We start from the raw sequence: 26,992 nt of genomic DNA, 5'->3' as shown, positions 1-26,992 counted from the left end.
ATTCCCCCCTCTCTCTCCCGCATTGTCTCCCTCCTTCACAACTCTCTCGCCGTCTCATCCTCTCGTCTTCAGTCTCCCTCACTCTTGCTCTCCCTGTTCCCCCAAATCGTGTTGCCCTTCCCAATCTTTTCCCTCTCTATCTATCTCTCCCCTCTGTCCTGAACTCGATCCCCCTCTCCATCTGCACTCTCTCCCACCTGCACAACCCTCTCTCCTCTCTCTGTTCGCACCCTCTCTCCACCACCAGTCTCACTCTCACCATTTTTCTCTCTCCTTCTCCCTCGCCCGAACCCTCTATTTCCCCTCTCTTTGTTTCCCCTCTCTTTGTCTGTCCATCACCGTCTCCCTCCAGTGTGTTGTCTCCCTCTCACTCCCATCCTCTCATGTACTCCCTCTCGTCTTCAATCTCCCTCAGTCGAACCTCCTTTCACTTCGTTGAGTGCCCCTTCTAACGGCATACCTCTTTTTTGAACTCTCTTACGCTCATTCTCACCTACTTCCTGTTGTTGGGATGGAATTACATATTAGGGAACACGTCTTTCCCCTCATAACAGCGAATTAAAGGCATTGGTGGCAACAACATTGTAAAATTTTAGCCGCTTGGGGATCGGTCGAGCACTTGAGGTGGTTGTCGGGAGCACTGCAGCAGCTAGGACTCTAAGAGTGGGGTGAGTGAGGCCTAATCGAGCCTAACTTGTCTAATATTTTCTGTTAGTGCATATATAATTATTATTTGAACATGCTAGAATCAAGATTGGATTATTAGAAATGCACGTTAGTGACTTTGCTATTTTGGGGAAGGTCTATGACAAATATGGAGGGACAATGATCTATGCATATGATTATCTTTCAGCATGGTGAGACTAATAATTGAAGTGGTTAGGAAGCATGGTAAAGATTTGATGTTGTTGAGAAGGTTTAAAACTGTTTAGTGAACTCGTGACATATGCTATTGTTACACCCCAAAAATTTAGTCCCGTATTGAAGATTGTGAAGGATCTTCAAAGGATTATAAAGGAAGTTGTTAAATAGTTGGTTGTCCTGGTTCGTAGTCATTTCGTAGTTGGAGCCGAAACTGCTAGGGGGTGGGTTGGGCTCCACCGAACCAAGGGCCCGAGCCCAGGAGTGGGTCGGGTTGTTACAGTGGTATTAGAGCCAGTTTAACACTCGAACTTAGGGTCTTACATGCGCGGACGCATGTGCCTTAAAGGGGTGGATTATAACACCACAAAAATTTAGTCCCGTATTGAAAATTGTGAGGGATCTTCAAAGGCTTATAAGGGGGGTTGTTAAATAGTTGGTTGTCCTGGTTCCTAGCCATTTTGTGGTTGAAGCCGAAACTGCTAGGGGGCGAGTTGGGAGCCGCCGAACCAAGGGCTCTAGCTGAGGAGTGGATTGAGTTGTTACAATAGGGACATTTTTGTCATATGTGTTATTGACAATCATGAAGTTATTTTTGTATGAATTGATTTTGGCACATAATGGAATATTTGTCTTACTGTCATTTTGATTTGCATAGCCCCATTTTAATTGTTGTGTTGTTGCACCTCGACGTGTTTTGGAAAAAAAAAATTCTTTGGGGTTAAAAAGGTTGGGGTGTGACATTGATGGTATAAGGAGAAAGTTCGAGAGTGGCACAGTATACCGGAAGTGACTAATCCGAGATCGGCACATGTTGCGACTATAAAAAGTCGAACCCAACTGTACAACAAAAAACGGGCCAGGTTGGGTGGTGCAAGGGTACGGGGATCCATGAGTGAAATCTTCCCTAAATGCAGGGATTGCTAAAGTGCTCCTTCCTCAGGCTACTTAGAGGAGTCCATCCCTATCGTGAGGCAGCAACTGTGGAATGCAGTTAATGCAATAATGCTGTTGAGCTCAATGAAATGTGAGTCACGGCAGTGGTTACCCCAAAAGGCCCAAACTATGTCAATATTCCTGGTGACTCAGTGTTTGGAATCGAACATTGTGCAAGAGTCCACCCTAAATACACCATCGAGTTGGGTGACATCATGTGATCTTATTTAGGCAGGGCATGTGTATGCATCATAAAAATTCACAAGATTCTGAATTGTCTGTTTATTTATTTATTTGTTCATTTATATGTTTTCTTTATTGTCACCGATGTGATTGGTTTTTGTGTAACTTAGATTGAGTTTGATTCGTTGAAATGCCGAAGAGTTGAAATGCCGAAGTGGTAAACCAAACTTCAATACAAAACATAAACTTTATGTTAAGTGATATATCAGAAATCTTGTTATGATTTTCATTATACTCAACAGTTGTATTGATGCTATGATTATATGCCTTCATTAGGTCCTCACGTTGTAACGGATGGTGCTCGTTGATCGGGCGACTGAAGGGATGGGGGGATTGTTGGAAAGTAATGCGACACTGTCATATACATTTCTCCTATGCACTTTTGTTTGTACATACTTGTACAACTTTATGGTGTTTGACACTAAGACTTGAGAGTCATGGCTCTCCAACATATATATTGTCACACCCCGACTTTTCTAACCCCCAATTTCTTTTTCTTTTTTTTTTGATATAATACGTCGAGGTGCAACGACACAACAATTAAAATGGAGCTATATTAATCAAAATGACAGGGGGGCAAATATTTCATTATGAACAAAAAACCAGTTCATACAAAATGCCATCACATTTGTCAATGACATACATGACAAAAATGCCTCCATAACCAAAACATCGATGTCTAAACAAAAACAAGACATCAACGAAACAAAACGTGACACGTCGGCACGACTATAGACCCAAAATCTCCCCAATAGGTTGTGAGCTTAGCTATCTAATCAACTTGCTACCCTGGGTCCACCAAAACCTAAAAAAGATAGACAACAGAAGGTTGTGCTTTCGCAATATAACGACAAATCAGACAAATTTGTTACCCACTAAGGTAAGGGCTCAAGTCTGGAATCTAACATATAAAGAAACATGATCACTATGATCATGATATGCGCATGTAGTCACATAACTTAACACAGTAGTCCTTCACATATTCCATAACATATAAGGACCGCTCAATAGCCACAATCAACATACTTATTAGTCATCTTTAATTCATGTACATTCATTTCATTTACGTTTGATTCAATGAATGGACGGCTCCTGTAGGTGCGAAACACAGGCGCATGTACACCACGGACAGCCTTTAGTCGGGAGACAACCCCCGTAGTGGGCCAAAACAATACGGATTTGTTCACGCTGCAGCGGTAGATCAATTAACCATAAATGTATAAATTCTAAAGGAAGTTGTTCAGTCTTCCCTAGGAGAACCAGGTTGGGAAGGCGGGAATCCAACGCTCCAAACACACCACACAATGATATCCTAGGGCCTTGCACCCCCTGCGCTCCGAGCATGCGAGACCAGTGGCAACGGCAGGACGTATCCCAAACATATTGACATAACCCACTGGCATCCAATCAATTATTCTTTCTTAATTTATCATTACGATAGCACATTCACAATAGGATTGGCACGAGGTTGGTTCAAATCACAAGTCTACCCATACTTCAAATTGCCTTCTTAAGGAATTCAAACATTCAATCAATACTTTTAGCTAGCCAAATCATTATGGGCACTTCTACCTGTTAGTTCCATTCAGTCGAATCACTTCCCAACGACGATATAGACGAAAATCTCATAACATTCACAACAGTAAAACCATAACAATCACTTCATAAGAAAACTTAGCTAAACCACGAAGAGTAGTCTCAATCATTGATTAGCTCGAAGTTGTCTTATGCAAGTATCATACTAAGATGCTCACTAATGCACAATCGGAGTCGAGAAGATACTCGACTCGATACCCTGCCTATTTGTCGTAAGCAATTATAATTCCTAACATGCATATGACATAGCGTGATATTTTAAAAACAATCAATCATTCCCACACATGCATCCATAAGGCAATAAGCACGTTATACCACACATCATTCAAACAAAACACAATCATAGGATCCAACGATCCCGAAAAACTCACACTTGAGAACATAACACACTTCATATTTGGCCCCAGGCAGGGATTTGCTTGGAATGCCGCGACACTTGTTGTACATCTCCACAAATACCCAAAATTGTCTCTCGATGTACCCGATCCGCCTGCAAAAATTCAAAGCAATAAGTTCTTCTATCCACTTCACTCTAAAATATTTAGGTAAGAAAAATGACCATCGAGTCGCAGTTATCATCTCAAGAGGATGTCAAAAGGTAGAATCAACCCGTAAAACTCTCCAACAAGTTTTTTCCATCTTTTCGAGGTTATGACCAATTGATTTAAATTCTAAGACCTCGATTCTACCTATCAGTAGTATGCTTCTCAACCTGTTTTCTTAGTTGAGGCGTCATCCTGGCAATTACATTTCTCCTTCGTCAATTCGAGGACAACAACTTTAGCTTTGGTAAGAGCATAAAATTAATCGAATTCACATGAAACGAGCATTATTATCGCACCCTAGCGTATGTCCGAACCCTAATAATTTAAACCTTTTGTCGTCGCTTCAAATTGTAATTTCACATGCGACCCAACATTCCTACAAGCATCGCAAAGTCCAAAGAAATATAGCATGGGTCAATGCCCCTCCAAAAACAGTCTTAAACTTTCTGCAATGTAATAAAATCTCTATTGTGCATCCTAAATCATTCAATCTTGAATCTAACATGCTTAAACAATAGTTATTCATGTACTTAAGGAGAATATTAGACAAAATAGGCTTGATTAGGCCTCTCTCACCCTTCTTATAGAATCCCAACTGTTGTAAGTGCTGCCGACAGCCAATCACCACAAGCCAAAACTATCTGCTGTCGTTGCCACCAACACCCCCTATTTGCTGGTATGAGGGAAAAGATGTATTCTTCCAACTGCCTAATCCAAACCTAAAGAGAGTGAGAATGAGCAAAAAAGAGGGCAAGAGAGAGGTATGATGAGAGGAGAGAGCATTCGGTAGAGAGGGAGAACCAAGACAGAGAGAGATGGCTCGGCTGAAGGAGGTGCGTGAGAGAGAATTCGTGCGAGGGAGTTTGGACGAGAATGAGGGAGCAGGTGGGAGGACGACAGAGGGTTCAGCTGAGGGAGACACACATGGGAGAGAGAGACGGTGATAGAGAGAAACTGAGGGAGAGACAAAAGGGCGAGAATGAGGCCGAGGGAAAAAAAACATACGAGAGGGGGAGTGCGGGAGACTAGGGGAGTCAGTGAGGCAAGTGAGTGGGTGAGGGAGCGTATAGAGAGAGAGCGAGAGTGAGAGACGGTGAGGCGAGATAAAACTAACGGGAGAGGGAGAGAGTAGAGAATGAGGGAGAGCATGGGATAGAAAGGGGGAGGGTACAGGAGAACAAAGATGAGATAGAGGGCGAGAATGAGAGAGCAGACGGAACAGATAGAGAGAAATCAGGAGGAAGGATGGTTTACCTCAATGCCACCGCCCACCACCTTCGTCGCCTTTGCTTCTTCTCCTTCCGCAGCTCCTTCTTCCACCTCTTGTTCCTATGCGCCAAACACCAAACAGTGAGAGAGACGAAGAGAGAGACCCCCAGCGTCAGGCCTCCCTCTTCACGCAGGTGGCTTTCCGGGTCCGCATCTGGACCATGATCAAGCCTGACACCCCAAAACGCCAAATGTTACATATATAAAGTAATGCTTTTTATTAATAGGTGTTTTTCATTAGCAACATTAACTGCTAGGATAGATCGTGTCGTGCGCTAATTACGCAGGCAAGTTATTTGTACATAGAGAATAGACAGATCAGGCCTACGCCAACTACGTAGGTATGTGATTGTTCTGCTTCCGTTACACACATACACACACACAAAAAACAAAAATTGTATCTATTTCCTTTTTGTGTTTAGTTGTGTATGAGATTGGAGCGTTACACTTACAATCCTTGCTACAGGAATATGACTGCATACTTCTAGCAACAACCACCACCTTTGTAGACTGAATTCATAGATGCCAAACAAGATCCAACTTTCCTTGACCAAACGGGATTAATATCTGCCAAATTGGAGCCATCCTTAATTGGAGATAGCGACATTAATTACACCAATTCGAAATTAAAAAAAAAAGATCAATTGAGTTCATTCCCATCCTCAAACATATTACAAAAAGCTAGAAGCCAATACAAAGGTAGCAAAGTTGAAGATGATCCACCTAACAACTAAAGGATAGGACTTGGAAAATTGAGTAAATTGAAATACAATAATGAATCTTGGTCAGCAAAAACTAGAAAAGAGATGAATTATGACATTATCTTACTAATTAAATTCCAACAGAGGGCACTTGTGTGCCAAAATTTAGGTTCATTATGACTTTTAGAAAATGACAAACAATGGTAACCGACATGGCAGTCTTTTAAAAGAATATATAAAAGAATGTAGATATTTTGTTCAATATCACTCATGAAAATTAAGCAATATTATGTTTTCCTTTTCCATTAATCAGATAAATCATAGTGTACACAAATTAGGAAAGTAAGCTCCACATGCAAGCAAATCATTTATCATTTTTGCATTTGACTGGTACTTGTTCCATATAAAGGTCCTGACTACACTCTGAAATGAACCTAATTAGTAGGAAAAAGTTAGGGATTTGCCAAAAGAAAGAATTCATTCTACGTAAAACATAATTTCTTCAGCCTCTTTATTCTTGTTAAATGGATATAAGTTGTATTGTTAAACAGGATTTGCCAAAATACGACATGCATTCTGTATAAGAGCCCTAACAAAGTTAGCTTTCTAGCAAATCAGAAGGAGGTTGACTCCATTTAGTTGCCAAAATGAAGAGACTCATGCTATCAATTATCAAATACATTTTTCAGCTTTTCATTTTTGTAAAACCAATAAATCATGTCATTTAACATGCAGATGAATAATTGGAAAGGTTGCATAAAATTTCCAGGAAATTGCAAAAAGGGTTCAATGGTAAAAGAAGCCATCTCTGAAGGTTAGTGATATGAACTTTTGAGTTTGAAGAAGAAGCTCCAGTGACAAGGAAAAGAAAATCAGTTGACTTGAGTTCTTCTCTCCTAGGCACCTTTTCTTGATGCACATCAATTTATCTCAATTAACCACTAGCAGCAAAAGAAAATGAAAATGGGCAATTTAAATTTTTTTTTTTTATTAAGATTTGGCAAAACTGCTCACATGCATGTATAAAGACTAAGGATGCCCTTTCATATGCCAACATCACCATCCAAGCTGGTAGAACCACCATGACTCCATGTTCAGCACCAGATTCAGCCGATCCAGGTTCCAGCCCACCATGTTTAGCAGTCTATCCATGGTGAAGGTAAAACTTAAAAATGTGTTACTTTATAGAAGGAAGAAAGAAAGAGTCTATCAAAAAGACGGAGAAGATGTGGAGCAAGGCCAAAAGCTGAGAAAGCCCTGGAAAAGGGTTCCTGTTGTTGATAATCAGCAAGTATGAATAGAAAGAGGGCACCTGAAAACTCATGTAAACATGGTGGTCATGGTTTAGGCATGATTGAACAGGTGGAGGAGCTATTGATGGAGAAGGCTAGCCGCCAGTTCTGGTTGGTTTTATGGTGAGAAATTCTGTAGGCTTGAACATCGTTTTCTTTACAAAAGAAAGATGATGATGCTGATGACAATAACATATAGGGACTCAGATGGATAGGATTGTACTTTGATACCATAAAACCATTGTCACAATCCAGAAGACACTCAAAAAGCAACTACACGATTTCTACTGAATCCAACTCCAAACAAAAAGAGTAAGTGAAGACCCTATTAGTCCATTAACCAATGGCAAATCATAAATAGCAACAAGAAAATGCCCAAAAGAGCCATGAAAGGAATGAATATTATGTTGTCACATCTCTGTCATCCGTAATATTTTGAACTTTGTACAAAAGTTGTATGGTTGCCTTTTAAGTGTCTTTCAGGATGTGACAATGTTTTACAATTGCTTTTCAGCTAAATCTTGTAGTTGTTTCTCAGTTTCTGCAACTCAGCGACTTCCATAAGCGTCACTCTGTACAGATACACACCCACTTGGTGTGCCGCCGAGTGCAGCTGAGGAGGTTGTCATAGTTGCAGACATGTGCGAGGTCATGCCTGAGGCCAATGCCACATCCGCAGTCGAGTTAGAATGAGAAACATACCAGCTAGCTGAAGGGGTATGTCGCGGGCATTGTGAGGCTAACCAAGCAGAGATGCAAGATGAGCTAAGGCGTTTTGAGCAAAGTGAGGCTAATCCTATGACGAGCAAAGCCGAAGCACTAAGTGTACAGCGCATGACAAGCGGGCTGAATGGGGAAGGCCATTACGAATGTAATGAGGTTAACATTACAACCGGCGAGGCAAAAGCGCAAGGCACTGGGCACAAGCAGGCGAGGGAGATTGCAGAAGGCGTCAATATCTGTTGTGAGGTTAACCAGTAGAAAAGAGATATATGCAGTGGACCGATTTCAGCCAAGACCGAGTGTACAGAGTTCACAGTAGGTCCGAGCAAAGTTTAGCCAGCAGATCAGAGCTTAGGTGCAACCGAGTGTGGTCAGGTTGATAGCGAGAGTCTGATCAGAGGTCAGCAGGGCAAGACCGAGGGTCCGAGGTTGCTGGTTCGGGCAGACGAAGACTGCACAGCAGGGTTAGTTCGAGGCAGATCGGGCGCAGCTAGGAGTGCGTCCGGGTCAGGTTTAGCAAGCAAGAGCTCAGGCTAACTTGAGCGCGTCGTGGCTGGGTTCAAGCCCAGACCAAGTCATTGTATTCATTTCTATTTTGGTTTTGTTTGAGTCAGGTTTTGTACTTGTCTCAGTCTGAGACAGTGGGTTAAACCCAAGACAGTCCAGCGGTATAAAAGCTGGAGACTGTGCCAAAATTTGTAATCTTTGACATTTGAATCAATGAAATAGACTTTTTCTCTCCTGCGTGAGGACCAGGCCGCTGGATTGTGGCGCCAAAAACTTAGCCGACGAGGAACACTCACCGGAGAAGGAGAACCGCGTGCAGAACCAGAGAGGAGGAGCCGGGAACTCCACCGAAACTGCAGGCGACGTGAATTCTGAGCAGTCGGATGAATCCAACCGAGGTGCAGGCATTCTTCATCCCAGGAACGTCTAGAGGCCAGGGCAGAGGAAGGAAGACCTGATTGAGGAGCGTGGACGCCGATCGATCGGGTGAATTGCAGACTGTTGCACGACAGCCGGAGGTCATCTCTGTCGGTAAAAATCCAGACTCTATAGATTCTTTACCGTGGAATTGATCTGTTGACCCGATCAAAGGAGAAGGAGATGCTGACGATCTGCTCGATTCGAGTTCCACTCGTCTAACGAACATATTAGTTCGGTCTGATTCAACTTAGATCGAAGGATTTGAGGAAGATTTGAGGTGTTTACGAGATCGGGCGAGAACGATCCCTGTTTTAGGCAGATCGCCTAACGTCTGGCTTAGATCGGCTTTAATTCTTCTAAGAATCAGTTCTTACATGTCGCAATCGATGTTTACTTGCTGTGAATGATCTGCAGCGAGCAACGGAGCTGAATCTGTCAAGGAATTAGATGATTGAAGACGAAGAACAGGTGTTGAGTTCCTGTTCAGACGCAGAGACAAAATTCTCTGATAATCTGTAAATTCCCGACAATCGGAAATAGATCTGAGGACAAAAATGGCTCAGATGTCTTCGTAATCATTAGAGGATTATTCTAGTGAAGTTTGAGGAGAATCCGAGCTGATTTGGTTATTTCACCGGAGTAAATCGGAAGTGCGGCGGCAAAATGCGGAAATCGGCGACGCAGATTGGCGACAGCAAAATTCAGGTCGATTTTCTCTCTCAACGAGTGGCCAATTGGAAGCGAATTTGGGGCTGATTTTTGGAGCGTCTAATCCTCCAGATCTTAGCTTCCTCCAAACCAAATTTCGCGATTTTTGGAGCTCTGTACGCCGAGATATGATTTTTTGAAGGAGACTGACTCCAGAATAGTGCCAGAGTCCTGCGATAAGTTGTTTTCGGCAGATTCAGGCGGGTGACCAAATGAAACGTGATTTGTAAAGGGAGCTTCTTCAGATCTGATTTGGAGGGCGTCCATTCCTATACATGTTGGCAATCTCTAGACCAAATTTTACGATTTTTTGAGATCTGGACTAGGAGATATGAATTTTTGAAGCAGCACGGGTCTGGAAGCTTTTTTCACACTTGCGAGGGGGATTCTCGCCAGTTTCCCCAATTTCTGTTATAGATTTGGGTGAAATCGATTCTCTGGTGCATTCTCCACGACTCAAGCTATGTTTAATTACAGGAACTGCATCTACTTGATCTGTTGATTCAATTGCGGCAACAGAATGAGTCGCGAAAAGTTGCTGCTACACCTGTGCAAATGAGCTGAACCTATAATTCTGAACAGCGCTGCCGGCGCTGAACGGGGCACATGTTTCCCCCTTTTCCGTCAATCACAGGGGTTCAATTCGATCCTTGGTGACGCTCCTAACCTCCTGAGATCATCAGATTACTCTACATAATTCCTTGCAGTGACTACTCATTTCTATAAGTTGTTGTCACAGCCATATTCCGACAAGGAGGGACTGTCCAACATAAAGAGGCCGAGCTGTTGTGGAGCTGATCTTTGAAGGGACGTGCACTGGCGTCTAACCAGCATCTGCTACCCCCTAACTCACATCAAAACAAGGGTTTACACTGAGATTCGGTGAAGTGCAGAACCTCCTTGCATTTCTGTACTTTTGTTTATCAGTTCTTGATATGTTGTGTTTTTGTTGAGTTGAGGTATATCCAGAGAAGACGAATTCAGCAGGGAGCTCACTACAGCTGTTGTCCGAGGAGACGTTTGTTGTGGAGTATTGCTGAATACCAAGGATTGTTTGGCCTTCTTCCTCGGTGAGTGCTGGACTAGCTCCAACAAGGTACATACGAACCCCCCCTATAGCTGTGTGGGAGGGTGTATCTTCTATTTCCAGCCAACCTTCGGGCTTGTAGCTGATTGGGGATCCTCCAAAGCACAGTTGTCGAGGACACATTCCCTAAGCTACCGGACTTACCTAGGGCGAAGGGTGTGGATTGCTCGTTCTAGGGATTGTATGTATGGTTTGGGATGGATGAATGTGATTGTTGAGTGAAGGAAAGATCAAATTTTGTATCGTTGACGCTTGTAAAGCCTCACAACCCCACTCTTGATTGTATTAGATTGAGATTTTGGGAGGGAAAATCCACTTGTATATCAGTCCTAAGGGATACATTCAGTCATGGTTGTTGTCCGATTTGGGCTCGAGATTTGTAGTCCCTATTCTTTTATATTCCCTCGGCGTGTCCGTCCCCAATAGATCTTGGGAAGCGACTGCAACTTGGCGAGTTTTCAGCAGCTACAAGGGCAGGGCGCATCAGATACTTTAGATATTGAGATGGTTGATGGTTCCTATGATGATTTGAATCTCAAACATCTATCTCTCTAGCAAGGGTTAAATTGAGATCTTCAAGGAACACATCAGGATACTCCCATACTGCTGTTCCTCTGCACCCACGCTCACCAGGAATGTCCTGCCTCCATTATACTAGACCTTGATATTAGATATGATAATTTTTTTTTCCTCGTGTTACATTATTAATAGCAATTGTCACCTTCTTTGATCGGCAATAAAAATTGGCACAATGGACAGACAACCAATTCGTTTCTAGAATTATGTCATTTTCCCCATCCACGTGGGATACATTTTATGTACACCAAACAAGCATATAAAGAAGAAAAACCAAAACTAGCATCAACTTTTGATTTGTATAATCCCAAACTTTGTTCCACCGCAATTTTAAAAAACAAAACACTATTTAACCAGCCTTAGAGTCTAATTCAAACATTAATCTACAATATCAACACTATTTAATCTTTTGCTTTGCTTTCTCAATCTTGTAATTTTCACCTTTTTCAGTGAAAATAATGTTTTAGTTAACAAGACAAAAACTAGAAATTACCATATTTGAAGAGAACACAAGAGGGTAAAAACAGTGTCACAAATGTTGTTCTCGGGTATTTAACAGCAAGATTTTTCTTGGGCATTTTTTGGCAAAGTTGTCTTTTCCGAAAAAACTCAGAAAACTTAAAAAATAAAAAATAGGTATAAATGAAATAAATCAAAAACTAATTAGAAAAGATAAATAAAACTATATAACAGTGATAAAAGGAATGTTTAGTGATGAAAAATAATTTAGTTTAAGTTTAAAGTTGAATCCATATCAATGCTAAAAAATAGAAAAATGAAAAAAAATCAGAAAAAATAACGTAAATAACATTATGATAACGTGATAAATATATTTTTCCATTTTTTCAAAATGTCACCGAATTTTTCTCTTTTTTGTTTCCCTTAATTTTCACATTAATATCATGATATTTTCAGTAACACTAAGTAAAAAAATGGTTATCCTGAAGAAAGTCTGACTAAAAACATTTGGAAATTCAATTTTAAATGAGAAAGCATGAGATGCACATGCTTTCTAATGGGCGACTCTACTAACAAATAAAATGCATAAAGGACTTCATCCTTCAAGTACCAATCATTCCGTTCCTTTTTACTTTTGAGGAAGAATGAAAAGGAAACTTGGCATTGCTTGGAAAAAGCAAAAAGTTTCTTGGTCAATGCATAAACTTGAAGAATGATTCTCTCTCTCATGATTAAGTTCACTTTTGAAGATGACAAGAAGAATTGAGTTTAACAAGATAAACAATGAAGTCAGGATAAAAGAATTTTGAGACAACTTCAAATGTGAAAGCATGAACAAGTCAAGTGGGATGTCCATCCTTTAGGATGGGTGGCTCTCTACTAACAAATAAAATGCACAAAATGCTTTGTCCTTCTAAGTGTCATCATTTTTTTTTCCTCAGGGAGTATGTAAAGAAAACATCACACTGCTTGGAAGAATTAAAAAGTTACTCAGCTGATGCATGAAGCTGAAGAATTAATATATGTATTTAATGTGTTCAAGAGTGCATCAGGAAAGAAGAAAGCTCAAATGTACAAGTAGAAAATTTGATGGTGGCAACATATTACATGAAAATAGATGTTAGATATTGAAGAGAATACAAATGTAAAAGTTGCTGACCCAAGTGATTTACTCAATCTTAGTGTCATTGGTGCAAGAACATTATTCGTGGTCTAGAATAGAGAAGATAATTAATATATCCCAAGGACATGATGCAGATGCTAACACCCATTTATCAAATGTGTGGAGAGTATAGCACGTCATGCCAAATACTGAAATACACCATCCTGCATAATAACTAAAAGATAGTAAACCACAAGGACATAATAGCTAAGAAAACCAATAGATAACTATTGAGGTACGTGGAGAAAATCAACAAACCAGATACTGCATATGCCGTTGCTCCTTCTATTTGAACTGGAATCACACGAAGAGCATCACGAACAGTGACAGCATGACCAACAGCCGACATTTCACTATAATATCCAGAAATTGAGATTCTTTAGGGCATGACATGCAGGCAAACTTTTGTATACCATTAGCATCATCACCACTCCTCAAAAGCAGAGAGATGCACAACCTTCGACAACAATGAATAAAGAAAAAAGACATTTAAAATGCTACATGCTTCTAGCCGTTTTATTTTCTATATGCTTCTAGCTGTTTTATTAGGTTATAAGTTTACATTCTACTCTAGCATCTGTTCTAGCTGTTGTTGTATTAGGTTGTAAGTTTACATCTACTCGAGCATCTGCATAGTAACATATTCTGAACATGCTCAAGCATAAACATTGAAGAAACACCACAAATTAGGATTGCATTTAGAAAAACATACTAATTTTGTCAACTTTTTTGACATGGTAAACAAAAGTTACAATTACTAACATGGATAAAATAACAACTGAGGTGATGGTCCATAATTACTTAACCTTGTGCTTCCAATTAAAGCATGGGATGAGAAAGTGCTTCAAGAGTCTATTGGTAAAATAAGATGTCATATATGACAAAACCTGGGTTACCTTGACCATTCTAAAGGTGGAAATGCCACTGTCCAACACTTTTGGACAGGGACACTGCTTGACACTTCATGGGCACTTCATTATCTGAATATAGAAGTATTAAATCTCAACACACCTCATCGGCACTTCAGTAGCTCACAGAACGGCTCTCATGAACTGAGTGACCATCAACTTAACTTTGCAGGATTTAGCAATCCTTGTGGATGACAAATTCAAAGATAGAACAAGAAATGGAAAATCTAGAATAAAGCGATCAAGATGTATGGCATGTCAAGGACAAGAACATGAAACACGTGGTAAGTCTGGCAAAGAAGAGAATGCTTTTCGTTTCTGCATCAAAGCAGTCATAAAAATGTTGATGCTGCATGATCATGTTTGGTCATTAAAACGCACGGCTTGTCATTGAAAGAGAAACAGAAAATTGGGCTATCTTCAACCTTAAGCTATTTCAAGTCAGATATTTTTTCCCATGTCATACGAAACAATATCAGATTTCCATAACACGAGACTTACACATCGGTCAGTGGAGATACTAAGATCCGGCATGCACTTGCAGAAGATTTTACCGTGCAACCAAGAACAAAATGTAAAGTGGCAAAAATGAAATTGTTCATCTCCTTTATCGTTGTTTAAGAAAAGAAGATGCAAAAAAAAAAACATCTTTAAATTGACTTTGGCAATTACATTTCTCCTCTAAATCCCCGGAATTACAGCAGATAGTTGTTGAATTCGTGCGGTGTAACAATTTCAGGTCTTTTAATTAGATGTATTTTCATATTTTGTGCGCCTAGATGTCAAGTTCTTCATGCAGCATCTATTCTTGTTCTGTGTTTGTGACATCCACGTGGATAAGAATCAATACCGATCGAACTATAGCAGCAGCTTAGCAGAATCCATCATCAAAACAGATACAGATGGGCGCATGATACATCTGAATTTGACATTGCATGAACCTACAGAAATACTAAAATCTGAAATATAAACCAGGAAGATAGATCACGATATTTGGGTAGCGGTTTCCTATATTTTTTCGCTGTTTGAAAGAGGAACCTACGAATCGGGCGCGCAGACGTTCACATGGTAGCGGCCTGTGGAGACGAGGGCGTGAACAAGAGCTCTCAAACCTGGTGCAAAGATTCCATCGTCATTCGTAACCAAGATCAACGGACGAGATTTAGACCCGTCCATCACTCTCTCTCCCCCCTTCTGTTGACTCTCGCCATGCGGGAGGGGGATCAGTTATATTTCGAACCAGAACACAGTTTTCCAGCGGAAGTGATTCTTGGCATCATTCCAATAGAGATTCGATACGAAGGTCCGTTCATGTAAAACAAGTCACTCAGGGGCGTTTGATGGCCTCAAAAAAAAAATTTGGAAATATATTGCTGAAAATATAGGAAATGAAAAAATGGAATGAAAAAAATTAAAAAATAGAATGAGAAAAAAAAAATTCAATTTCAATTTTGGTGTGTGTGTGATGACTCAGAAATATATTTCCAATTATATATTTCTAAGTTTGATAGTACAGAAATATATTTCCAGAAATTTAATTCTTAGTTTGATAATAACGAAACATTTATCAAGATTTACAAAAATATGGCAACAACATGGTTATGCATGTATGGACGTATAAACCGGATATACTAGCCCACACAATCGATTAGAACAATTCAATGTATTATTATTAAAAAAATTTATTTATTCCACAATTACCTAATTTTCAAGATATTTTTAATTTATTAAAAAATTTCTTGAGATTTTTCTGAGATACATAATTTTGTCATATTATACCCAAGAAATAACTCGCCGTACATGCTCGTCACCTGACATTCGTCACCGATCACCTCACCTTGCAGCAACTCACAGTTTGTCAAATACTATAATGAATGTTAGGTGAAGATCCCATAAAACCTGGTCAAAAACCCACATACAACCAAAGTAGGTGGATCCTAGAGAAGAACGATATGGCAAGGTGCAGAATGCTGAAGCCTTATGAATCACTATCCTAACTCTCAACATGCACCAATGATCAACAACACCAACACCCTTTGATAGAAACTATCAAAAACTGAAATCAAATGTGAATAAAACTCATGTCATGCCAAATCCGATCCACCTGTGTCACATCAGAGATAACTGCAGAAGTACAAGTACTCAACCAAACACCCAACTCGCTGCAATATATATACATTAGATCTGAATGTAACAGAACCATAACAAGAAAAAAAAATCACAAAAAATAGGCTAAAATAAAACAAATGAAAAGCTGAAATGAAGGCATTAGACATCTAAGTTAAAAGGACTAATTGAGTTAGAATTTGCTAATTAAGCAAGTAACATGCTAGTTGCATAACAATAACAATTAGCACTAAATGAGTTAGAATTTTCTAATTAAGCAATCTTCACTGTAGTTGTATGACAATAACAAAATTAATAAATAAGTGAGCATCTAACAAGTAACATGTAATTATAACAGTCACACCAAACCATGTAAGAAAAGGTTAACATAACTCGTCCGACTCTTCTTTGACAAATAGATAAAGCCAAACCATGTGCATCATTTTTGTTCCTGGTACATCTACAACCATAGCAATCTGAAAAATGTCTTGATGAGCAATCCCATCGATCTAAAGCTGCCATTGAAGGCAACCCCATCAATCTGAAGCTGCTCAAAGGGCAACAGCTAAGTTGAAGGCTTAATTCTGCAAAATGCATGAAAGAGAACGTGAAGGCATGACCAAAATCATGGCAAACAAAATATAGTAGAACAGAACTGATATGAGCAAACCCATTTTAAGTCCAACTGAAACCCAAAATAAAGCCCAGCACAAATCTATTTTGAAATCTAATCCCCAAGCTTAGTTCCAAACTTTAAATTTCAAAATTTAAAGTTCAGTTGACGAATTAATCTCAAAACAACAGTGACAGTAATGTAACTCAGTACATAAACTCAGAGTTTCTTCTTCCTCGTAAGTCGTGAGGGAGTCTGATGTTCCAAACATGAAGAGACCAATGAAATTGGAAGAAACTAAAGATGTTGCAAAGTTGAACTTTTGCAGTTAGAAAAGCTCGCACAAGCAGTCGTGCAATGCTATTCTAAATTATTGTTGATCAAAGTAGAAATCAGAAAAGCATAGCTCTAAAAAGATAGTTGGGTGGCGGTTTTGCTGAACTTTACTGTGCAAAGCTTGACTTCTTTGATCAGAGGTGTCACACCTGTGGCTCGCCAGAAATACGCTTAACCCCAATCCCAAAACCAAACCCCCAAAATCGAAACCCAAGAAATGGAACCATGAAACATTAGAAACCCAAAACAGCAAGGAAAGAAGAAATGTAGAACGGAAAACGGCCAACGAACTCGAAACCATTCTCAATAGCAAAACAAAATCAAAGGGCATACGAAGAGCAAGACGGCCGAGCGATTTCTTACTTGACACACAGCCGCTGATATGCTAGAGAGTTTGAGAAGTAGGTCGGACGAGTTGCCAGAGTAGTATGTCGCGGGAGGCCAAAACTAGCTGCAGATTTGTCGCTCGCGCAGTGGCATCGTGGGGAGAGAGATCTGCGAAAGCAGGGATCGAGTGCAGAGGAGAGCCTCTCCAATAGGTCGATTTGGTTGATGATCGCAGTCTGATGCGGAGAGGGAGAGGAGGCACGCGAGGGAGTCTGCGGGTGCATCAACGAGAAAGAAGAGGGAGCAGCTGCGGCACAGGAAGGAAAAGAAGAAACGCGAAACGCGCTCGCGTGCCCTAACGGGCAAAAATATAATTCCATAAAAAAATCTCCGTCTCTCCAGACGGAAATTTTTTTCCAGAAAAAATTTCCCGAATTCGACTTCAACGATCGAAAAAAACTTTCTATGTTTGATACGATGGAAAAAATTCAAATATTTGATTTTTTTTTCCAGGTGAATAGTGTTTTTCCGGCGCATCAAACGCCCCCTAAGGGACGTGCCACTTGCCCTTATGGCGGCTCCTTAAGATGGGACCCATCAGCTCCGCCGGACCGCCACCTCCTTGGCGGTGTAATTTTTGGTCTTCGTTTATTTGTAAGGGCTTGATTTGATAAGTGCCAAGGGGCAACGTGGATCGAGCAAGAGCGCCATGAATGGCTCTAGAATGTGAGGCTTACCTGACCAACGCCATCGATCGCATGGAAAAATGGCCTACTGGCCCCTATAATTCAACATTCGCGATGAAGTGATGTTCAAGTTTATGTTGCAGATTTAAAAGAAGCAGAAGTTAGTGTACCGTGGGTTGGTATCACGACACTACCGGTGCAAAGGGTTGGCAATTGTGCTTATCAAATACAGGATCAAATTTCACTTGAGATTCCAAGTAGGACAGGCAAGATGTTGATCAGCCAAACTTTGTTTGTGCCCCTCCAAGGATGAGGACACTGTTTGAAGACGAGGTCAAGAGGATATTGTGTTGGAGTGAAAGGCAGCGCGGAATGACGTCCACACCCAAGTGCTGCAGCCACGAACGGTCACCTCTGTAGAAAGCAGCAAGACAAGAAAAAGAGAAGAAGAAGAATTTGATTAAGGGGTTTCCTTCTAAGGGGCTCCTCATGCAAAATCAGCTAGAAAGTGATTAACATGACATATTGCTGGGTTTATATAGGCCAGCCCCTTAGGTTTTCCCCAAATCCCAACTGCGGTTAGTGTGAGGGATTTTTTAGGAAAAAGATAAAGATAAACTTTATCTAGTATGAACGTGTTGAGTTAATCTCGTAACTGCAGGGTAGTTACGAGTTCTCCGGATATGGCTCACTGGCCACTATCCAACATCTCCCACTTGGCCATGAGACCGCCAGTTTGCTTCTACTATATGTGAGTTTTCTATTTTTTAGATTTACTTAGTTACATGGTTTTCCATAACCGGTTTTTCCATCGTAACTTTGTTCAAGGTTTACAGCGAGGTTTTCCATTCACTGGTTTTCCCTTCACAACTTTTCAAATATACTTTAACTTCATATGGGCTACATGTTTTGAAAACAAGTCTTTAGATATTTCCTTAGTTAAGGGATCAGCTACCATATCATTGGTAGGTAAGTAATCAACCGAGATTTCATTTTTCTCTATCATTTCATGAACATAATGGTATTTCACCATTATATATTTACTCTTTGAGCTAATAGCTCCATTTTTCATAAGAGATATCGCTGCCTGATTATCACAGTATAGTTGAACTGGTTCATGATCAATATTTAATTTCAAGTCTTTCAAGAACCGATTTATCTAGACAGCAAAAGTAGTTGCAACGTTACATGCTACATACTCTGCTTCCTGAGTGTGCTGAGTAACACATCCCTGTTTCTTACAAGACCAGGCTACCGCTCCACCTCCAAAGAGGAAAACATAACCCGAAGTGGATTTACTGTCATCCTTGCAGCCTGCAAAATCTGCATCGGAATAGCCAACTAAAGTTAGCTTATCTGCTTGATAAGACAATTTCAGTCATTTCGTTCCTTTAATGTACCGAAAAATCCTTTTGACTGCTTGTCAATGAGGCCATCCAGGATTACTTTGATAACGACTTACCAGACCGATGGAAAAACTTATGTCTGGTCTGTTACACAGCATTAAATACATCAGACTGCCAACCGCCTGTGCATATGGAACATTTAACATTTGTTGTCCTTCACCATGACAATCACTCCTGCTTAAGTTTGCTCCTTTAGCTACAGGAGTCCCAATAGGTTTGTAGTCTAACATACGAAATTTTTTCAAGATATAATCATTATATCGTTCTTGGCTTAAACTCAGGATTCTTGAGTTTCTATATCGAGTGATTTTTATTCTTAATATATAGGATGTTTCGCCCAAGTCCTTCATTTCGAAGTTCATGTTTAGCCAAGTCTTCGTTTTAAGTATCATGTCGTTATCATTTCCTGTTAGTAATATGTCATCAACATATAATGATATAATACAAAAGAGGCTCCCACTTTTCCAGACATATACACAGGGATCTAGTTGGTTTGTAACAAACCCCAGTTTCGTAATTGCTTTGTGAAAAGCAAAATACCACTGTCTAGGCGACTGTTTTAATCCATATAACGATTTATTCAGCTTGTGCACTTTGTCTTCATTTTCCTTGACGACAAATCCCTGTGGTTGAGTCATATATATAGTTTCTTTCAATTCACCATTTAGGAAAGCAGTCTTCACATCCATCTCACAAATATCCAAGTCATAACATGCTGTGATAGACAAAATTATTCTAATTGATGCAAACTTTGCAACCGACGAATAGGTTTCTGAGTAATCAATTCCTTCCTTTTGGGAAAAACCTTTCGCAGTAGTATGGATTTGAACTTTTCTACTGATCCATCAGCTTTATATTTCTTCCTCAACACTCATTTACATCCAATGAGTTTTCTTTCATTAGGAAGATCTATTAATTCTCAGATTTTATTCTTTTCTATGAATTCAATTTCTTCATTCATATCTTTCACCCAATCTAACGATTCATGTGAGCTTATGGCTTCGTCATATGTCAGATTGTCAGACATTTCGTCAATATCTACTGAATAGCATAGCTCCTCTGTCAAATATATATAATAATTATTCAAATATGAAGGAGGAGCTCTAAGTCTTTTATGACCTGACAACGTCTGAAATGACGAGGTATTCAGATCAGTTGGTTCATTACCTAACTGATCTTCAGTCGGTTCATTACCAGACTGTTCCTCGGACGGTTCCTGCTCAATTGGTTCATTGCCAAACTGAGCTTCAGTCGGTTCATTACCAGACTGTTCCTCTGAATAAATTATATCATCCAGCGTATCATTTCGATATTCAACTAGATCAAAATCTTTATTATTGAGTTCTTCTATTAACTCTACATCTCTGTTTTCTATAAGTTCCATAGTTGAATGATATAATTTGTAGCTGTTTGATCCTTTAGGATATCCAATAAATACACATCTTACTAATCTGTTATCTAGTTTATTCATTTTTGGATCTAGAATTTTCACATGTGCTACAGATCTTCATCCCCTCAGATGTCTCAGATCTGGTTTTACACCAGTCCATCTCTCATAAGGAGTAGTTGGGACTGCTTTGCAGGGCACACGATTTATTGTGTACATAACTGTTACACAGCTTCACCCCAAAAAATTTTTGGTAATAGTGCACCTGCCAACATGGATCTCACCATATTCAAGAGGGTTCTGTTACACCTCTCAGTCACACCATTCTGTTGTGGTGTTCTAGGCATTGTCTTTTACCATTTAATATCAAGGTCTTTGCAGTATTCAAAGAATTCATTAGATGTGTATTCTCCTCCTCGATCAGACCTTACAACTTTAATATACTTCTCAAGTTGTCTCTCAACTTCAGATTTGTACTCCTTGAATTTCTCAAGTGCTTCCGACTTGTGTCTAATCAAGTATATATACTCAAATCTTGAGAAGTCGTCAATAAATGTTATGAAGTATAACTTGCCACTATGAGTTTGAACTCTAAAAGGTCCACATATATCAGTATGAATTAATTCTAATAGTTCAGTGGCCTGAATTACTTCAGCCAGAAATAATTTTCTTGCCATCGCATTTCGCCTAATCATTTGTATTTATATCAGGTATTAAACCATGTTGTGCTAGAGTCTTCATCTTTTTTATGCTTATATGACTTAATCTTTCATGCCATAAGTTTACATTAACACTCATTGCACAATCGTAATAAGAAGAACTGAAAGCTTCATTCATATCATTAAGTTGTTACAAATTTTCTATGAAACATGGACCTTGCATGTTTTTCCACTGTTACTTTCCTTGAAATAAATCGAAGTTCAAAACTTTTCCCAGCGAGTACGGGAAGGGAACTGACACAAGATTCATTCTCATCGAAAGGACATACAAAACCTCATTGAGTACGACACTAGTACCCCCAATATTTAGTCGATATGCCACAACTCTCATGACGTCACAATATGAGTTGTTTCCCATGTTGACCTTGTTTCTTCCAGGACTTAGTTCTTACATGTGAATCACGTCTTTCGTTGTCTTTGCAATGTGACGAGTAGCTCCTGAATCAACCCACCAACCAGTCAAATCTCCATCTACAAACAAACATTCTGACACGACACATATGACTTCTCTGTCAGAGTCTCATTGCGGCTTCCTCTTATTGTTGTGGTCCTGACCATTGTTATCTTTCTTATTCGAGAATTTTGTCCTGCAGTTCTTCCTGATATGTCCAGACTTTCCGCATCTGCAGCATTTCACTACAGTTCCTTGAGATTTCTTAGTACCTGCAAAATTACCATTAAACTTGTCATCATTCCGATTTTTAAATTGTTTGGGTCTTACAGGCACATGACTACTAGCAGGTTTTTCCTGGACTGTCATCAGTTCTGCATTCTTTCTCTTGGCCAAACGTTCTTGTTGTAAAGCTAACTGTATAAGAAACTATTCTAAAGTAAGATTATCAAATTGAAGATTCAAGGCAGTAACTGCCATATCCCAAAAAGGATGTAGACTGTTCAGGATTATGTTAATCTGCATGTTGTCAGATATAACATTCCCCACTACGACTAAATATTTAGTCATGACCAACGTCTTATTAACATAGTCCATTACATTGTATGACTCTTTCATCCTATAGGAATTATACTGTTCTAACAGTAACTGTACGTGCATCGCAGTAGTGGTGTTGTATTTGGAAGATATAATATCAAGTATTTCATTAGCTGTTGGACAATCATCAAATACGGTAATTTGATCATCTTCCATGAAAGTTAACGTGATGGTTTTAGCCATCAGGTCATCAGTGGTAAAGGACTCATGTGTCTTTCTTTCCTCATTTGTAGGTTTATCTCCTAAAGTGGGAGAAGGCTGGTTGTTCACATAAATGAGTCTTACCAAAGTCAAGGCCAACATTATCATACGTTTCCATGCATGAAAATTTGTCCCATTTAATTTCTCAGTCTTAGCTAATTCAGAGGTTCCCACTCTTGATGTCATTTCTAAGTTAATTTCCCATGACAAGTAAAAAACAATACTAATAAAAGGAAAAAAAAAATCACAATAAATATCACATCAAGAGATCTTAAATGAAGTATTTTAGAGCATGTACATCAATCTCAAACAACATTCTAAAATAATATTTAGAACAACAAGACTTTGACTTAAATACATAACTCTTATAACTCTTTTGAGAGTTATTTTCAGAACATTTCTTTTATAATTTCAAACAAGTTTGAGGGTGTCTCTATGAAATTCTCATAAATACATAACTCTTTTCTGAGTTATTTTCAGAACCCCCCTTTTATAATTTCTAACAAGCTTGAGGGTGTCTCTATGAAATTCTCATAAAATCACGGTTTCCTACTGAAATTGCAAAATAAATTTTTTGGAACCCTCTTTTAGTAATATTTAATAATTGTCAGGATACCCAAAAGTAATTTTTTATAAAGTTCCCGGTTTCTATTGAAATTAACTTCCGCGAGCCTCTTTTTGAATAACTTTTTAGCAAAAATGTTGCGGCTTTAATTTCTGATAAATGTAACACCCTTTTTGCAAATAGCTCATAAATGATGGACTGTTTTTGTAATTTTTGACTTTTGACTATAAGCCCCTTTTTCACCTGTTTTCTCTCATTTTCTCTTTCGTCGTCTCTCTCCTCACCAAGAGACAGACTTCTCTCTCATGAAACCCTAGCCAAGGGTTCCGCCTCCCGCGCCTCGCTGCTGCTTCTTCAACCACCGCCACCGAGAGAAGGCCATCCACCTTCGTTTCTGCCGCACAAAGGGCTGCAGGAGTCGAGTTCGTTTTTCAGAGGGTGTCTGAGGCCGCTTCTGCTGAATCTGGCTCGACTCCATTTATGCAGTTCGGCGTTTTCAGCCGCGGCGCGGCTTCCTTTGCGCTTGTGTTGTCTTCCCTATGAGGAAGACAAGCTCCCCATAACCAGCAGATAAACTGCACGAAGGCCTGGCGGTCTCAGAGGATGGACAGGAGGAAGTTTGCAAGGCGTCAAACGCCGTCTTCCTCCTCTACCGCCGACTGGAACTCAAATTGAAGGGCGTCTGATTTCTGATCGTTATAGAAACAGGAAGCAGAGGATTTCATGGTTTTAAAACATATATGAGATCTCTTAAATTAGGCAAAACAGAGAGAGAGCATAGGCACCAAAGAAGGAGATGCATTTTTCGACTGTAACAGAAATCCAGATTTAAGGTATATTTTCCCCTTTTTTTTCTTTTTCTTTCTTTTTTCTTTTTTTAAAGATTCTTAGCTATGTGAGGCCGACAAAGCTTGTTATGTTTTTAGCGTTGTCTGTCACCTGGTCTACAGTGTCATAGACCAGAGGCTCTCAAAGGGAGCAAAAAAAATTCCTCCATTTTGTACATTAAAGTTTTTCACAAATAGTATCTATCGACATAGCATATTCGATGCCTCTTCTCCTTAATTTACATGTACAAAATATATATAGCAATCTGTAATCGGCATGCTTCTTTAAAAGACATGTACAGAAAGCAAATATTGTGACCGACTCTGTTTAAGCATGGTTTTGTGTATACATAGAGCTTTTTAGCTTAACATGCTTACACTCAGCATAGACTAGTCTATGATCAAGCATGCTTTAATCAATTCTAAATATGACTTACCTATGCCGGACGATAAGAGCCGGACTCTGATACCACTGTTGGAGTGAAAGGCAGCGGAATGACGTCCACAACCAAGTGCTGCAGCCACGAATGGTCACCTCTAAAGCAACAGGACAAGAAAAGGAGAAGAAGAAGAATTTGATTAAGGGTTTTCCTTCTAAGGGGCTCCTCACGCAAAATCAGCTAGAGAGTGATTAACACAACTTATTGCTAGGTTTATATAGGCCAGCCCCTTAGGTTTTCCTCAAATCCTAGTAAATCCCAGCTGCGGTTAGTGTGAGAGATTTTTTAGAAAAAAGATAAAGATAAACTTTATATAATATGACCGTGTTGAGTTAATCTCGTAACTGCAGGGCAGTTACGAGATCTTCGGATATGGCTCACTGGCCACTATCCAACATATTGGACCATCAACTAAAAATATATGACAATTGTGAAGTAAAAAAGACTCCTAGATATGGAGACAGTTGGGGGCAAGACAGTTCCATCTACAGTTTGAGGAACACGTGTTGAACTACCTTGCTGATTTGACAAGGACGCCGAATTCAGTGAGTTGGAAAGGCCTGTATGGATACAGGAAGGACTAGCCGACATGTAGGGGTGGAGCCAAGGGGGAGCACATGGGCCCTTGCCCACCTAAAAAAATACATGTAAATTTTAAAAAAAATTACTTGTCCTATATAAAAATTTTGAAAAATGATATTTCGGTTCATATCAAAATTTTAAAACTTTAATTCGACCTCTTATGAAAATTTTCTATCTCCACCCCTATCGACAGGTGCATAAGACTGATCAATACCAAAAGTGTGTTTGAACCAAATGGATTTCATGGCACCCAAAGCTTAAATAAACTTGAAAATTACCTTTGATACATGTACCAATATTTTCGAGACTATCCATACTCTTTTGATGGTGACCAGACCGCTTCGTCAGCACGTACATGTTCGGTGACACAAAACTCTGGTGACAAATCTTCTCTTGTGGGTTAGGAAACATATAACCTTCAACATAATTCTTCCATCTTATTACTTGAGACTTGTCATTGCCAGTCGTGATTGACTAATATCAAACAAGGACAGCTTTACAATGCATCATTTGACAATGGTCATGCTTATTCGTTTGTCTTCAGTTTCACTTAGAAAAAGGATTCAGACTTCAAGATGTACCATCCATAAAAGAACTGTCGGCGTGCGCATTGTGCTTTTCTCACAAAACACTTGCAAAACAAAATCTTGGTGCTTCGTGCAAACCACTCACAAAGAGTGGGGCTATATAATATAGTGATTTAGAAGACATGAAAAAAACATGGTGCAACAAGTTACCAAAATGAAGCGAACCAACGTTTATAATGGTTGTGATTTATAATACTTGAGATGTAAATAATGCACATAACAACATAATGAATAAAGCAAACATGGTGAAATTACAGCAACTCAGCAGGCATGAAATCTATGCGGTGTACGAGTTACCATTGTGGCGAATAAGCATATTAACGAAAACAACTAAGCATGCATACATCAAACTACATAGACAACAATAGTGAAATAAATAAGAAAACCAAAGCAATTTAACAGGGGTGCACTGATATGTAGCAATTTAAGCTATAGCTCTTGTGACAACAAAATAATGCACACGATGATCGTCAAACTACATATATGATGGTAGAATGAACTAATGGCAAAAATAGTGGCATAGCAATTTGTCATATAGAATGATTTTTTTGATTTAATAGTTGATGACACCTTCTTACCATGTGTCCAACTGTAGTGCCTAAGTAACCACAGTGATTTATCAAACATGAAAACATAAGGCGAAAAAAGTTGCTAATGTAAAACAAATTAACATATACGATGATGGTCGAACTTCATATGCAAGGGTATAATAAAACAATGATGCAAATAACATCATGGTATTTTTGTTGTATAAGATGAACCGCTGGATGCTATCAATCGATGGCACTTTTTTGCTCATTTTATTACCAAGCAAACATGTCAATATGTTCAAACATTTTTCCCAGAACACGTCTCACTGTGAGGACATCAATGTCAACTTTTAAAGCTGAAATAAAAAGACGGCAGCTTAAACCGATTCATGCAGCTTTTTAACAGAAGCACGATGTCATGGAGAGACACTTACCAAACTCAAACGACTACTCCACCTTAAGTCACATGGATACTGATATGGTTTAGGTATGGGTAGAGTCACATGGATATTGATACGGTTTAGGCATGAATATAGAAACACTTGTAATTTTAGAAATTATGGGTATAGAAATACAGTAGTATAGATTTATGTATATATGCAAAATAATATACGAAAATGAAAATGAAAACAACATTTAAATGAACAAGTGATTTTAAATAAAAATAATTACATGTTAATGAACGCTGGTTTCAAAAAC

The 26,992-nt window shown here is 39.3% G+C and overlaps 1 protein-coding gene across 1 annotated transcript in view; it reads right to left on the bottom strand.

Moving 5' to 3' along the window:
• LOC116256150 (uncharacterized) overlaps positions 1-15,252 on the bottom strand; it is a 38,068-nt gene extending 22,816 nt beyond the window's left edge. The window contains exons 1-2 of the mRNA XM_031632390.2: positions 15,036-15,252; positions 13,344-13,438 (exon numbers count right to left, since the gene is read on the bottom strand). Coding sequence (XP_031488250.1) covers positions 13,344-13,438; positions 15,036-15,169 — 229 coding nt within the window. The 5' untranslated portion in view covers positions 15,170-15,252. The remainder of the gene's footprint in view (positions 1-13,343; positions 13,439-15,035) is intronic.
• Positions 15,253-26,992: the final 11,740 nt, after the last annotated feature.

The sequence above is a fragment of the Nymphaea colorata genome, chromosome 6 (assembly GCF_008831285.2).
Source record: "Nymphaea colorata isolate Beijing-Zhang1983 chromosome 6, ASM883128v2, whole genome shotgun sequence".
NCBI classification, from domain to species: domain Eukaryota; kingdom Viridiplantae; phylum Streptophyta; class Magnoliopsida; order Nymphaeales; family Nymphaeaceae; genus Nymphaea; species Nymphaea colorata.
This window is presented reverse-complemented; position numbering and strand designations above follow the sequence as displayed.